The sequence below is a fragment of the Somniosus microcephalus genome, chromosome 22 (genome assembly GCF_052327205.1).
Source record: "Somniosus microcephalus isolate GS21.2 chromosome 22, FLI_Smic_1.0, whole genome shotgun sequence".
Lineage (NCBI taxonomy): Eukaryota > Metazoa > Chordata > Chondrichthyes > Squaliformes > Somniosidae > Somniosus > Somniosus microcephalus.
Window position 1 is genome coordinate 44,620,136 of NC_141008.1, and position 13,983 is coordinate 44,634,118.

Genomic DNA, 13,983 nt, shown 5'->3' on the forward strand with positions numbered 1-13,983 from the left:
CATTGATTGATGGATACTGACTCACGGGAACATTGATTGATGGATACCGACTCTCGGGAACATTGATTGATGGATACCGAATCACGGGAACACTGAATGATTGATACCGACTCACGGGAACATTGATTGATTGATGGATACTGACTCACGGGAACATTGATTGATGGATACTGACTCACGGGAACATTGATTGATTGATACCGACTCACGGGAACATTGATTGATCGATACTGACTCACGGGAACATTGATTGATACCGACTCACGGGAACACTGATCGATACCAACTCACGGAAACATTGATTGATTGATGGATACCGACTCACAGGAACATTGATACCGACTTACGGGAACACTGATTGATTGATACCGACTCACGGGAACATTGATTGATGGATACTGACTCACGGGAACATTGATACCGACTCACGGGAACACTGATCGATACCGACTCACGGGACATTGATTGATTGATCGATACCGACTCACGGGAACATTGATTGATTGATCGATACCGACTCGCAGGAACATTGATACCGACTTACGGGAACACTGATTGATTGATACCGACTCACGGGAACATTGATTGATGGATACCGACTCACGGGAGCATTGATTGATTGATGGATACTGACTCACGGGAACATTGATTGATTGATGGATACCGACTCACAGGAACATTGATTGATACCGACTTACGGGAACACTGATTGATTGATACCGACTCACGGGAACATTGATTGATGGATACCGACTCACGGGAACATTGATTGATTGATGGATACTGACTCACGGGAACATTGATTGATTGATGGATACCGACTCACGGGAACATTGATACCGACTCACGGGAACATTGATTGATTGATGGATACTGACTCATGGGAACATTGATACCGACTCACGGGAACATTGATTGATTGATACCGACTCACGGGAACACTGATCGATACCGATACACGGAAACATTGATTGATTGATGGATACCGACTCACGGGAACACTGAACAATTGATGGATACCGACTCACGGGAACATTGATTGATGGATACCGACTCACGGGAACATTGATTGATGGATACCATCTCACGGGAACGCTGATTGATTGATACCGACTCACTGGAACATTGATCGATTGATGGATACCGACTCACGGGAACATTGATTGATTGATGGATACCGACTCACGGGAACATTGATTGATTGATGGATACCGACTCACAGGAACACTGAACGATTGATCGAAACCGACTCACGGGAACACTGAACAATTGATCGAAACCGACTCACGGGAACACTGAACAATTGATCGAAACCGACTCACGGGAACACTGAACAATTGATCAATACCGACTCACGGGAACCTGAATGATCAATCAAAACCGACTCACGGGAACACTGAATGAATGATCGATAACGACTCACGGGAACATTGAATGATTGATCGATTCTGACTCATGGGAACACTGAACAATTGATGGATACCGACTCACGGGAACATTGATTGATCAATTCCGACTCACGGGAACTCTGAATGATTGATAGCAACTCACGGGAACATTGAATGATTAATCGATACCGACTAATGGGAACACTGAATGATTGATCGATAAAAAGCAGGAAATTCCCTACATAAACTCTAGGCAAAGTGAAGCCACCTCAGCAGACTACCCCGCAAGACAGTGCACCACATACCACAGCTATGGGGCAGACAGCTCACCAGCAGTGCCAGACAGCTCACTTGCACAGTGCCAAGAGGACCAGAGCTTTTCAGACTCCCAGTCTGACCTTCCCCACAGTTCATCGCCAGGCCTCCGGTGGTTCCCATGGAATTCGGTGTGCCTGTGTGGTGTGTGCCTGTGTGGTGTGTGCCTGTGTGGTGTGTGCCTGTGTGGTGTGTGCCTGTGTGGTGTGTGCCTGTGTGGTGTGTGCCTGTGTGGCGTGTGCCTGTGTGGCGTGTGCCTGTGTGGCGTGTGCCTGTGTGGCGTGTGCCTGTGTGGCGTGTGCCTGTGTGGCGTGTGCCTGTGTGGCGTGTGCCTGTGTGGCGTGTGCCTGTGTGGCGTGTGCCTGTGTGGCGTGTGCCTGTGTGGCGTGTGCCTGTGTGGCGTGTGCCTGTGTGGCGTGTGCCTGTGTGGCGTGTGCCTGTGGTGTGTGTGTCTGTGTGATGTGTCTGGGTGTGTGTCGGTGTGTGTGTGTAATTTGCCTCCTTGTGTAGCTAACCTCATTTGCCATGGAAGATTACTCTTTAATGAGTTGTGAAAATGTACAGTCAGATTAAAACATTGTGGGTGCATCTTGTAAAATAAAAACTAATTTTTAAAAGTTCAGCTGCTAAAACCCAATTCTTTTTCTTTCGCCCCAGGTGTGGTTTCGTACAAAAAAGGTGCGTCATCTTATTTAACAATCTACCCACAATTTTCAGATAAACCTGATCATACCTGTACTTTCTAAACTAGTTTCACTGCAAGGTAGAGGGATGATTCATGACCGTTAGATAGTGTGAAACAGCTTCCCACCTTTTACCTTGTGAACTTCCCCAGGGGAGTAATTGAACAAGACGGGACACCTGTCCATGGGCCACTCGCAGGTTGCATCATGAATTCTCATTGCCCCCCATAAAAAGGGAATAAAATGTTACTGGGGCGGGGGGGCGTCTGTGGGGAGGGTGGGGTGGTCTCTGTGACCGGGGGTGGGGGTTGTTCTGTCTGATCCTTTATTTGTGGACTGAAGCCACATGATGGTAATGCTAATGCCACTTGAGGCTTATTTTTTTCTGCTGTAGCCGTCTGTTGTCACCGCGGACACCGTCTGGCGGCCCTCCTTTGCTGCAGTTGCTGTGCTCTAGTCTGCTTTAACCTGACTATGATGCTGCTTTAATGCAGAATAGGAGCAGCTGACCCTTTCAGTGTGTGGGGTGGGCGTGCAGCATGCTGTGCAGTGCAACATGCAAACAGTAACAGCCTCGCCTTTCAAACTAATCAAAAAGCATCTCTGACGGGTGTATTTAAGCATCACAGATTTCCTGGTGAGGTGTTGGGGTGTAAACAGTGTGTCGGGTTGTGTTAGAAACTGGTTACTGTCAGATTGTTTCATTCCTATTGGGAATATCCATCTCGTGCACTGGGGAATATTGTGGGCTGCTGTCTGTGATTGAGGGACAACACACGGCACTGCCAGGATCCACAAACAGCAGGTAATCATCACATCACATAGCGGTCTCTGCAGAGTTTTAGTCTTAAGGACTGCATTCACCCAGTGGAATGTATAGGTAGTTCCTCGTACCATGCGAGCACATTGAGCCTCTTCACTAACTATGTAAACACTGGACATTTGACTCCCAACGGAATTAGCAAGCATGAGGCATGCATTGGTAATTAGTTGGGAGGTTGGAGACAAAGTAGAGATAAAGGGAACGTACTCTGATTGGCGGGATATGGCAAGCGGTGTCCCCCAGGGATCTGTACTGGGGCCTCAGCTTTTCGCTGTATTTATCAATAACTTAGATGAAGGAACAGAGAGCTGTATATCGAAGAAGGATGGGAGTAAGAAGGTACAAAGGGACATTGATAGATAAAGTGACTGGGCAAAACTGCAGCAAATGGAGTTCAATGTGAAGTGTGAGGTCATCCACTTGGATCCAAGAAAGACAAATTAGATTTTTTCTCAATGGTGAGAAAATAGGAACTCTGGAGAAGCAGAGAGATTTAAGTGTCCGAGTGCACAAATCATTAAAAGCTCGTGGACAAGTACAAAAAGTAATCAAAAAGGCTAATGGATGTTGACCTTCATCTCAAGGGGGCTGGAATACAAAGAGGAGAAAGTGATGCCTGAGATGTACAAAGCTCTGGTCCGACCCCACCTGGCGCCCTGGGTTCAGTTCTGGGCGCGGCTGCACTTTTACAGGATGCCACCTCCATGAATTCTGCCGCACCAATATTTGGGGCATGTATTTTAACCGGGATAGAATATAGAATTATAGAATTGAAAAGCAGGGAAGTTATGTTAAACTTGTATAGAACCTTGGTTTCTATAGGTATGTAAATAGGAAGCGATCAGTGAAAGTAAACGTGGGCCCATTAGAGGCAGAGACAGGAGAAATTATAATGGGCAATAAGGAAATGGCAGAGACATTAAACAAATACTTCCTATCTGTCTTTACAGTAGAGGACACAAAAAACATTCCGGAAATAATGGGGAACCAAGGGTCTAGAGAGAATGAGGAACTTAAAGAAATCAGTATAAGTAAAGACATAGTGCTGGAGAAATTAATGGGACTAAGTGGCGACAAATCCCCTGGACCTGACGACCTGCATTCCAGGGTTTTAAAAGAGGTAGCTGCAGAGATAATGGATGCACTGGTATTAATCTTCCAGAATTCCCTAGATTCTAGAACATTCCCCAAGGATTGCAAGGTAGCAAACATAACCTCGCTATTTAAGAAAGGAGGAAGAGAAAAAACGGGGAACTATAGGCCAGTTAGCCTGACATCAGTAGTAGGCAAAATGCTAGAATCTATTATTAGGGACGTGGTAACAGGGCACTTAGAAAATCGTAATATGATTAAGCAAAGTCGACATGGTTTTATGAAAGGGAAATCGTGTTTGACAAATCTGTTAGAATTTTTTGAAGTTGTAACTAGTAGGATGGATATGGGGGAACCAGTGGATGTAGTGTATGGATTTTCAAAAAGCATTCGATAAGGTGCCACACAAGAGGTTATTACACAAATTTAGGACTCATGGTATTGGGGGTAATATAGTAGCATGGATTGAGGATTGGTTAATGGACAGAAAACAGAGAGTAGGAATAAACGGGACTTTTTCGGGTTGGCAGGCTATAACTAGTGGGGTACCGCAAGGATCAGTGCTTGGGCCTCAGCTATTTGTAATCTATATTAATGACTTGGATGAAGGGACTGAGTGTAATGTATCCAAGTTTGCTGATGATCCCATGTTACGTGGGAAAGTAAGCTGTGAGGAGGATGCAAAGAGGCTGCAGCGAGATATAGACAGGTTGACTGGGCAAGAACATGGCAAATGGAATACAATGTGGGGAAGTGTGAAGTTATCCACTTTGGCAGGAAAAACAAAGAATATTTTTTGAATACTGAGTGACTGGGAAATGTTTGCACTGACAGGGACCGGGGTGTCCTTGTACATGAATCACAGAAAGTTAACATGCAGGTAACAGCAAGCAATTAGGAAAGCAAATGGTATGTTAGCTTTTGTTACAAAGTGATTAGAGTATAAGAGTAAAGAAGTCTTGCTACAATTATACAGGGCATTGGTGAGGCCACACCTGGAGTACTGTGTACAGTTCTGGTCTCCTTACCTAAGGAAAGACATACTTGCCTTAGAGGGAGTGCAGCAAAGGTTCACCAGACTGGTTCCTGGGATGAGGGGATTAACCTATGAGGAGAGATTGAGTAGACTAGGCCTATATTCCCTAGAGTTTAGAAGAATGAGAGGTGATCTAATCGAAACATAAAATTCTTAAAGGGCTTGCCGGGGATAATGCTGTGAAAATGTTTCCCCTGGCTGGGGAATCTAGAACACGGGGTCACAGTCTCAGAATAAGGGGTCGGCCATTTAGGATTGCGATGAAGATAAATTTCTTCACTCAAAGGGTTGTGAATCTTTGGAATTCTCTACCCCCAGAGAGCTGTGGATGCTCAGTCGTTGAGTATATTCAAGACAGAGATCGATAGATTTTTGGGAATTAAGGGATATGGGGATAGTGCGGGAAGGTGGAGTTCAGGTAGAAGATCAGCCATGATCTTTTGAATTGCGGAGCAGGCTCGAAGGGCCAAATGGCCTACTCCTGCTCCTATTATGTTAGACCACACTTTGAGTACTGTGAGCAGTTCGGGTCTCCATATTATAAAAATATAGAGGCACTGGAGAATTTGCAAAAAATATTTACTGGAATGACACCAGAACTGAGAGGATATACCTATCTGGAAAGATTGAACCGGCTTGGGGCTATTTACTCTAGAAAAGACAAGACTGAGGGGTGGCCTGATAGAGGCCTTTAAGATTATGAAGGGTTTGATAGGGTAGGCGTAGAAAAGATGTTTCCACTTGTGGGCGAGAACAGAATTAAGGGCCATCAATATAAGATAGTCACTAATAAATCCAAAAGGGAATTCAGGGGAAACCCAGAGAGTGGTGAGAATGTGGAACTCGCTACCACAGGGAGTGGTTGAGGCGAACAGTATAGATGCATTTAGGGGACGCTAGATAAACACATGAGGGAGAAAGGAATAGAAGGATATGATGATGGGGTGAGATGAAGTAGGCTCGTGTGGACCTGTTGGGCCGAATGGCCTGTTTCTGTGCCGTACATTCTGTAATTCTGTGTAAGTGCAGGTTGTTGTGTTTCTGGTTGCATCGGAAGAGGTCTGGCATTTCATGGGAGGGATGAGGAGGTTTAATTATAGACATCCTTTGCCTAGTCTCTTCAGAAAATCTGTGATATTTAAGCCATTCTATTTATTTATTCCAAGTGTATATAAAATAGCTAACTACAAACAGCCTTTGACATCAGAACCACTGGGAATGGTCTGGACATGAAGCAGCAACTTCCTTTGCTGAATGCTTTAGCTTCATGGTTTTGCTTCTTAACCTGTATGAAGGAACTGAAGTCAATGCGTCCGTTCATTGCTGTTGCTTTGATGGTTGGTGCTCCATTGTCTTGTTTGCTGGTTGGAGCTTGCAGCTTGCAAAACAAATGCTGACTTTTGGTTTTCCCATTCTCTCTCTGCCTGCCTGTGCCTCTCTCTCCTCCCCCCACCCTCCAACCCCCAATCATTCTCCTTTCCCTTTACTGGTTCTCCTTCCCGCTACACCTCTCCCGATTATTTCCTCCCATCTCCCAGGCGGAGTCAGTTCTCGGAGTCATTCCTTTGCAGATCCGGCCAGTAACCTAGGCCTTGAGGATATTATCAGGAAAGCCTTAATGGGGAAATATGACGACAAAGGAGAAGATCACCAAGTGGTTCTACCCCATCCTGTGAGTGCAACGCAGAGCAACATGAGCACCACCATCCCCGTATCTGGTGATGCTCGGAGTGAGGAGGCCAATCCGTCACCTCCATCAGGTTAGTATGATTGGGTGAGGGAGCACCATGTAATGTGAGAAAAATAGGTCCTTGGTTGGACCTTTTCAGTCTTATTCAGTAATAGAGCTGGGAGCGTCTGCCCGGCGTTGGGGTGCTGAGTGGGATAAGCTCCTCTTGGATGTCTCACCACTGCCTTTGGGGGAGGTGGAAGGGTAGATATCAAGGTTGTCTGCAGATCGCCCTGTTAAAGGCTGAATTTGACCTTTTTTTCTGCACTGTTCATTTTTTGTTCCACGTTCCCTGGCCATTGGGTTTCTGATTAATCAACTGGGTGTCACTGTTCCGTTCTTCTCCATTGCCCAGCTCTATGGCACTGCTCTTGCCTGGTTCCTTCCTTACCTGTTCAGCTCATCTCCAGCAATAGTGCCTCCTCCTCTCCCTTACCTATATACTGCCATTTAGAAACAGGATCTGCTTCCACATGTGTGCTGATGACACCCAGCCATATTTCTCCTCCACGTATCTCAACCCTAGAGTTACAGTAAAGACCTAAAGCATATAACTAAATTTAATAAATTAAACAAGGTTATTACCTCGATTAAAAACTATTAATAGACGATTGAGTATTTCAAAACTTGAAAACCTAATTAGTTAAATAAAATACAATAGAGATGGCAGGGCAGCTGTAGCATGTGGGAGCTGGAGGACCCCAGTGTGATCCACATCAAACTTGGAGTGGATGGGGAAAGATCCAGTTGTTGTGGTCCACATAGGTACCAACGACATAGGTAGGATTAAGGAAGAGGTTCTGCTGAGGGAGTATGAGCAGCTCGGGGCTAAATTAAAAAGCAGAACCACATAGGTAATAAACTCTGGATTACTACCTGAGCCACGATCAAATTGGCATACAGTCAATAAGATCAGAGAGTTGAATGCATGGCTCAAGTATTGGTGTGGGAGAAATGGATTTCAATTCATGGGGCACTCCACCAGTACTGGGGAAGAAGAGAGCTGTTCCGTTGGGACGGGCTTCACTTGAACCGTGCTGGGACCAGTGTCCTGGCGAATCGAATAACTAGGGCTGTATATAGGGCTTTAAACTAAATAGTGGGGGGGAGGGTTCATGTGAGGGGAAACTTAGAAAGTTAGAGAAAGGACAAGGCAATAGTGCAGGGTAGCGATAGGGGTAATGATAACCAGAGTGTGACAGGAAGGGACAGAGCGTACAAGCATAAGAGTGCACCAGCAAATAGAGTTAGAGTAGAGAAAAATGGTAAAAAGACAAAATGAAAGGCTCTTTATCTGAATGCACACAGCATTCGTAACAAGATAGATGAATTGATGGCACAAATAGAAACAAATGGGTATGATCTGATAACCGTTACAGAGACGTGGCTGCAAGGTGACCAAAGCTGGGAACTGAATATTCAGGGATATTTGACATTTTGGAGGGATAGGCAGAAAGGAAAAGGAGGTGGTGTAGCTCTGTTAATAAAGGATGAGATCAGTACAGTAGTGAGAAATAATCTTGGCTCGGAAGATCAAGATGTAGAATCAGTTTGGGTGGAGTTAAGAAATAATAAGGGAAAGAAGTCACTGGTGGGACTAGTCTAAAGGCCCCTTAACAGTAGCTACACTGTGGGACAGAGTATAAATCAAGAAATAATGCGGGCTTGTAAGAAAGATACTGCAATAATCGTGGGCGATTTTAATCTTCATATAGATTGGACAAATCAAATTGACAACGGTAGCCTTGAGGACGAGCTCATAGAGTGTATTCAGGACAGTTTTTTAGAACAATACGTTATGGAACCAACCAGGGAATAGGCTATTTTAGATCTGGTAATGTGTAATGAGACAGGATTAATTAATGATCTTATAGTAAAGGATCCTCTAGGGAAGAATGATCATAACATGATAGAATTTCACATTCAGTTTGAGGGTGAGAAACTTGGGTCTGAAACTAGTGTCTTAAACTTAAATAAAGGCAATTACAAGAGTATGAAGACAGAGTTGGCTAAAGTGGACTGGGAACATAGATTAAAAGGTAAGACAGTAGCTAACCAGTGGCAGACCTTTAAGGAGATATTTCAGAACGCTCAACAAAGATATATTCCAATGAGAAAGAAAGACTCTACGAGAAGGATGAACCATCCGTGGCTAACTAAGGAAGTTAAGGAGGGTATCAAATTGAAAGAAAAGGCATATAACATTGCGAAGATTAGTGGTAGGCCAGAAGATTGGGAAATTTTTCGAAACTTGCAAGGGATAAAAAAAATAATAGAGGGAGAAAATAGATTGAAAGTAAACCAGCAAGAAATATAAAAACAGATAGCAAGAGCTACTACAAGTATATAAAAAGGAAGAGAGTAGCTAAAGTAAACGTTGGTCTCTTAGCGGATGAGACTGGGAAATTAATAATGGGAAACAAGGAAATGGCAGAGACTTTAAACAATATTTTCATAGCAGAAGACACTAAAAGCATCCCAATAATAGTGGAAAATCAAGGGGCAAAAGGGAGGGAGGAACTTAAAACAATCGCTATCACTAAAGAAAAAGTACTAGGCAAACGAATGGGACTAAAGGCTGACAAGTCCCCTGGACCTGATGGCCTGCATCCTAGGGTCTTAAAAGAAGTGGCTGCAGAGATTGTGGATACATTGGTTGTAATCTTCCAAAATTCCCTAGACTCTGGAAAGGTCCCAGTGGATTGGCAAACTGCAAATGTAACGCCTATATTCAAGAAAGGGGGGGAGACAGGAAGCAGGAAACTATAGGCCAGTTAGCCTAACATCTGTCATTGGGAAAATGCTGGAATCCATTATTAAGGAAGTAGTAGCAGGAAATTTAGAAAATCATAATACAATCAAGCAGACTCAACATGGTTTTATGAAAGGGAAATCGTGTTTGACAAATTTATTCGAGTTCTTTGAGGATGTATCGAGCAGGGTGGATAAAGGGGAACCAGTAGATGTAATGTATTTGGATTTCCAAAAGGCATTCAATAAGGTGCCACATAAAAGATTACTGCACAAGATAAGAGCTCATGGTGTTGGGGGTAATATATTAGCATGGATAGAGGATTGGCTAACTAACAGAAAACAAGAGATTGGGATAAATGGGTCATTTTTAGGTTAGCAAACTGTAACTAGTGGGGTGCCACAGGGATCAGTGCTGGGGCCTCAACTATTTACAATCTATATTAATGACTTGGATGAAGGGACCGAGTGTACTGTAGCCAAATTGCTGACAATACAAAGATAGGTGGGAAAGCAAGTTGTGAGGAGGGCACAAAGTGTCTGCAAAGGGATATAGATAGGTTAAGTGAGTGGGCAAAAAATTGGCAGATGGAGTATAATGTGGGAAAATGTGAGGTTATCCACTTTGGTAGGAAGAATAGAAAAACAAAATATTATTTAAATGGAGAGAGACTACAGAATGCTGTGGTACAAAGGGATCTGGGTGTCCATGTACATGCAACACAAAAGGTTGGCATGCAGGTACAGCAAGTAATTAGGAAGGCAAATGTTGGCCTTTATTGCAAGGGGGATGGAGTATAAAAGTAGGGAAGTCTTGCTACAACTGTACAGGGCGTTGGTGAGACCACACCTGGAGTACTGTGTACAGTTTTGGTCTCCTTATTTAAGGAGGGATACACTTGCATTGGAGGCAGTTCAGAGAAGGTTCACGAGGTTGATTCCTGGGATGAAGGGATTGTCTTATGAAGAAAGGTTGAGCAGGTTGGGCCTATACTCATTGGAGTTTAGAAGAATGAGAGGTGATCTTATTGAAACATAAGATTCTGAAGGGGCTTAACAGGGTAGATGCTGAGAGGAAGTTTCTCCTTGTGGGGGAATCTAGAACTAGAGGGCATAGTTTCAGAATAAGGGGTCAACCATTTAAGACAGAGATGAAAAGGAATTTCTTCTCTGAGGGTCGTGAATCTTTGGAATTCCCTACCCCAGAGAGCTCTGGAGGCGGAGTCACAATTCAAGGCTGAGATGAACAGATTTTTGAACTACAGGGGATTCGAGGGTTATGGGGAACAGGCAGAAAAGTGGAGTTGAGGCCAAGATCAGATCAGCCATGATCTTATTGAATGGCGGAGCAGACTCGAGGGGCCGAATGGCCGACTCCTGCTCCTATTTCTTATGTTGTTACTTTCGGGCCGGTCTGATATCAAGTCTTGTTTGAGTCACAGCTTCCTCCCGCTGGACGCTGGGTGACTGAAGCCATCGTTTTCAGTGCCCATCATAAACTCTACTTGTTTACCACTGATTCCAACCCCTTCCTTCAGGCTGAACAAAACCACGTGCACTCTCGCCCTGAGCGGAGCTTCGTACCCCAGGCCTGTCTGGCTCAGTGTGCATTCCTCTTGTTATTTCTCTGTGAATCACTTTGGGACATCTAGTACATTGAAGATGCTTTATAGGAGCAAGTAGTTGTTATTGTGTGGTGTACTCACCTTCTGTTGTCAGGTTATGAACAGCGCCACTTTAAAAATATCTTAGAAAGTAAAGAACGTGGATTAACTGCCTCATGTCTTGTTGCACAGGTTCGACTGCGTTCCCTTATAACCCGCTGACGATGCGCATGATGAGCGTAGCGCCAACATCCATCGCCTGTGCACCACCAACCATGGGCCAAGCCAGCTCACATCCACCAGCCAGGACGTGGGAGCGCGAGCCAGCTCCCTTACTCTCCTCCCAGTACGAGACACTATCGGACAGCGATGACTGAATGCAGTGCCCTGGCTGGGATTTTAGTAGTTGTATCAGGCCTGCAGACCACAGACAAGAGACTCTCCTCGAGAGCCCGGGTCACCGAATGATGAAGTAAAAGAGGGTTTGTTCACACAGGCAAATGCAAAGCAGTGTCCAGTCCGCGGATGAGCAGATACCGGTTGGAGAAGCAATGGCGATCACAGAGGCTTGTGTAGCGTTCACAATGAAAGACATTTTCTGCTCTCCATTTGTTTGTTTAAAAAAACAAAAAACTGTGTTTAAATCATTCTCGTGTAATATAGAGTACTTTCCCATTGTATCATGCTACCAATCTTACATTTTAAAAGATGCTGAAACGGTGAATTGACTGCTGCAAATGCAGGATTTCCTACCAGAGGTGAGCCCAAGGGACTGATGTTCCATATTCGTTGTAAATTAAGTTGCATTTTGTCTTTAATTACTTAGCAGCACTGCTAAGATATTAATGCATGGATGTATTATGATTCATTGTAAAACAAAAGAATTGAAGGGAGTGTGTAACCTGGTGTCTGGAGGCTCAGGAAGGGCCTGGCCCTGTTACTGTGCACAATACTCGCCCAAATGTAACATCTTTTACCTCCAGCTCGCGCTGTTTCCCTCAATTATTTCAACCACCTCAACCCCCAAACAAAATACTGTTTTAAAGTCTGAGAAATGTAAGCCGGTCTTAATGATGCTTCTGGAAGTTAACCATTTGTTTCTCTAGCGGGAAGAGGGAGAAGGGCTGTCAAATTCCTGAGGCGGTTTAATGGTTGGAATGAAGGTGGATATTCAATGTAAGTGGAAAATGACAGAGTTTTCAGTCACTGGTGTGCTGCTGTCATGCACAGTCTATGGGAGTCTCTGGACACTGGCGGTCTACGGGAGTCGCTGGACACTGGCGGTCTACGGGAGTCGCTGGACACTGGTGGTCTAATGGAGTCTCTGGACACTGATGGTCTAATGGAGTCTCTGGACACTGACTGTCTACGGGGCTCTCTGGACACTGACGGTCTAATGGAGTCTCTGGACACTGACAGTCTGATGGAGTCTCTGGACACTAGCGGCCTAATGGAGTCTCTGGACACTGACGGTCTAATGGAGTCTCTGGTCTGTGGGTTCCTGTTGCTGATGCTCACAGCTCTAGTGGAGTTTCCCGTTGGTGGGCGTGCAGCCTGCTTCTCCTGTAATCTCAGAACATTGCGGGATTTTTTTAACACACGATTGTTGATTCCCTCATTTTGGGAATGTGTTCCACAAAGCTGCAGAACTCCACGGGAATGTCACCACAGATGATCCAGTAAAATCTGAATTGAGGAGTTGTAAAGGATCCTAGACTTGCATAACCAGTTCCAGACATTACTGAGATCGCTGCCCTGCCCTGGCTGCAGACTCTGGTCCCAGTGGAGTAAACGCTCTAACTTCAGCTTTAACCCTTTGCGTGCCGGATGTGTTTTGCAGCTTTTGAAATGCATGTTTTTTTTCTCTCCCAGAAGATATCCTGTAAGTACTTTTAATGCTGAATGTTACACAGTAGAAGTTGAGGCAGCTCCACAAATGATTTCTTGGACTGGAATCACATTGTCACATTATTTTCCTGTGTTCAAGACGACAGCACTCAAAGCACGACACCTGACTTGGGTAGAATTCTTATTTTAAGGTTGCACTGTGTCTGTTGTAACTGCAGTCTCCCTTCCTGCCCATTAGCCACTCCAGGCTAACCTCTACCTTTTAAAATAGCTCGCCATTCCAGAACTAGACCACATTCATGTAAATGTTTATTGACCTAAAATAAAGATGGCATCTGATTTCAGTCTTTTAAATGGATTCCTTTTACTGTGTTCATTTCAGAATGAGTTTCCTGTATTTTGTAAATATATTACATTCATCTGCAAACAGGCAGCACAGAAACTAATAGTCACAGAGAGTAACCCAGCACCAATCACAGAGTGACCTGCACCCAGTCAACAGTTTCCTTTTGTGGAACCTTATCAAATGCCTTCCAGAAGTCCATATAAATAACATCCATAGATACTCTCTTATCTACCATGTTAGTTAACTTCTCAAAAAATTCAACTATGTTCATTAGATACGACTTACCCTTCACAAATCCACACTGGCTCTCTGATCAACTCACATTTATCCAAGTGCTCAGTCACTTTGTCCCTAATAACAGATTCTAG

General features: G+C 44.4%; 1 protein-coding gene across 11 annotated transcripts in view; it reads left to right on the forward strand.

Annotated features, from left to right (window-relative positions):
• Positions 1-13,627, forward strand: part of ncor1 (nuclear receptor corepressor 1) — a 372,353-nt gene extending 358,726 nt beyond the window's left edge. For 9 of the 11 annotated variants that reach the window (XM_085964552.1, XM_085964550.1, XM_085964556.1 and 6 more), the window contains 3 exons: positions 2,361-2,381; positions 6,876-7,097; positions 11,614-13,627. In XM_085964552.1, the coding sequence (XP_085820678.1) occupies positions 2,361-2,381; positions 6,876-7,097; positions 11,614-11,798 (428 nt within the window). In that variant the 3' untranslated portion in view covers positions 11,799-13,627. The remainder of the gene's footprint in view (positions 1-2,360; positions 2,382-6,875; positions 7,098-11,613) is intronic. The other 2 variants (XM_085964555.1, XM_085964557.1) reach the window with 1 other exon arrangement.
• Positions 13,628-13,983: the final 356 nt, after the last annotated feature.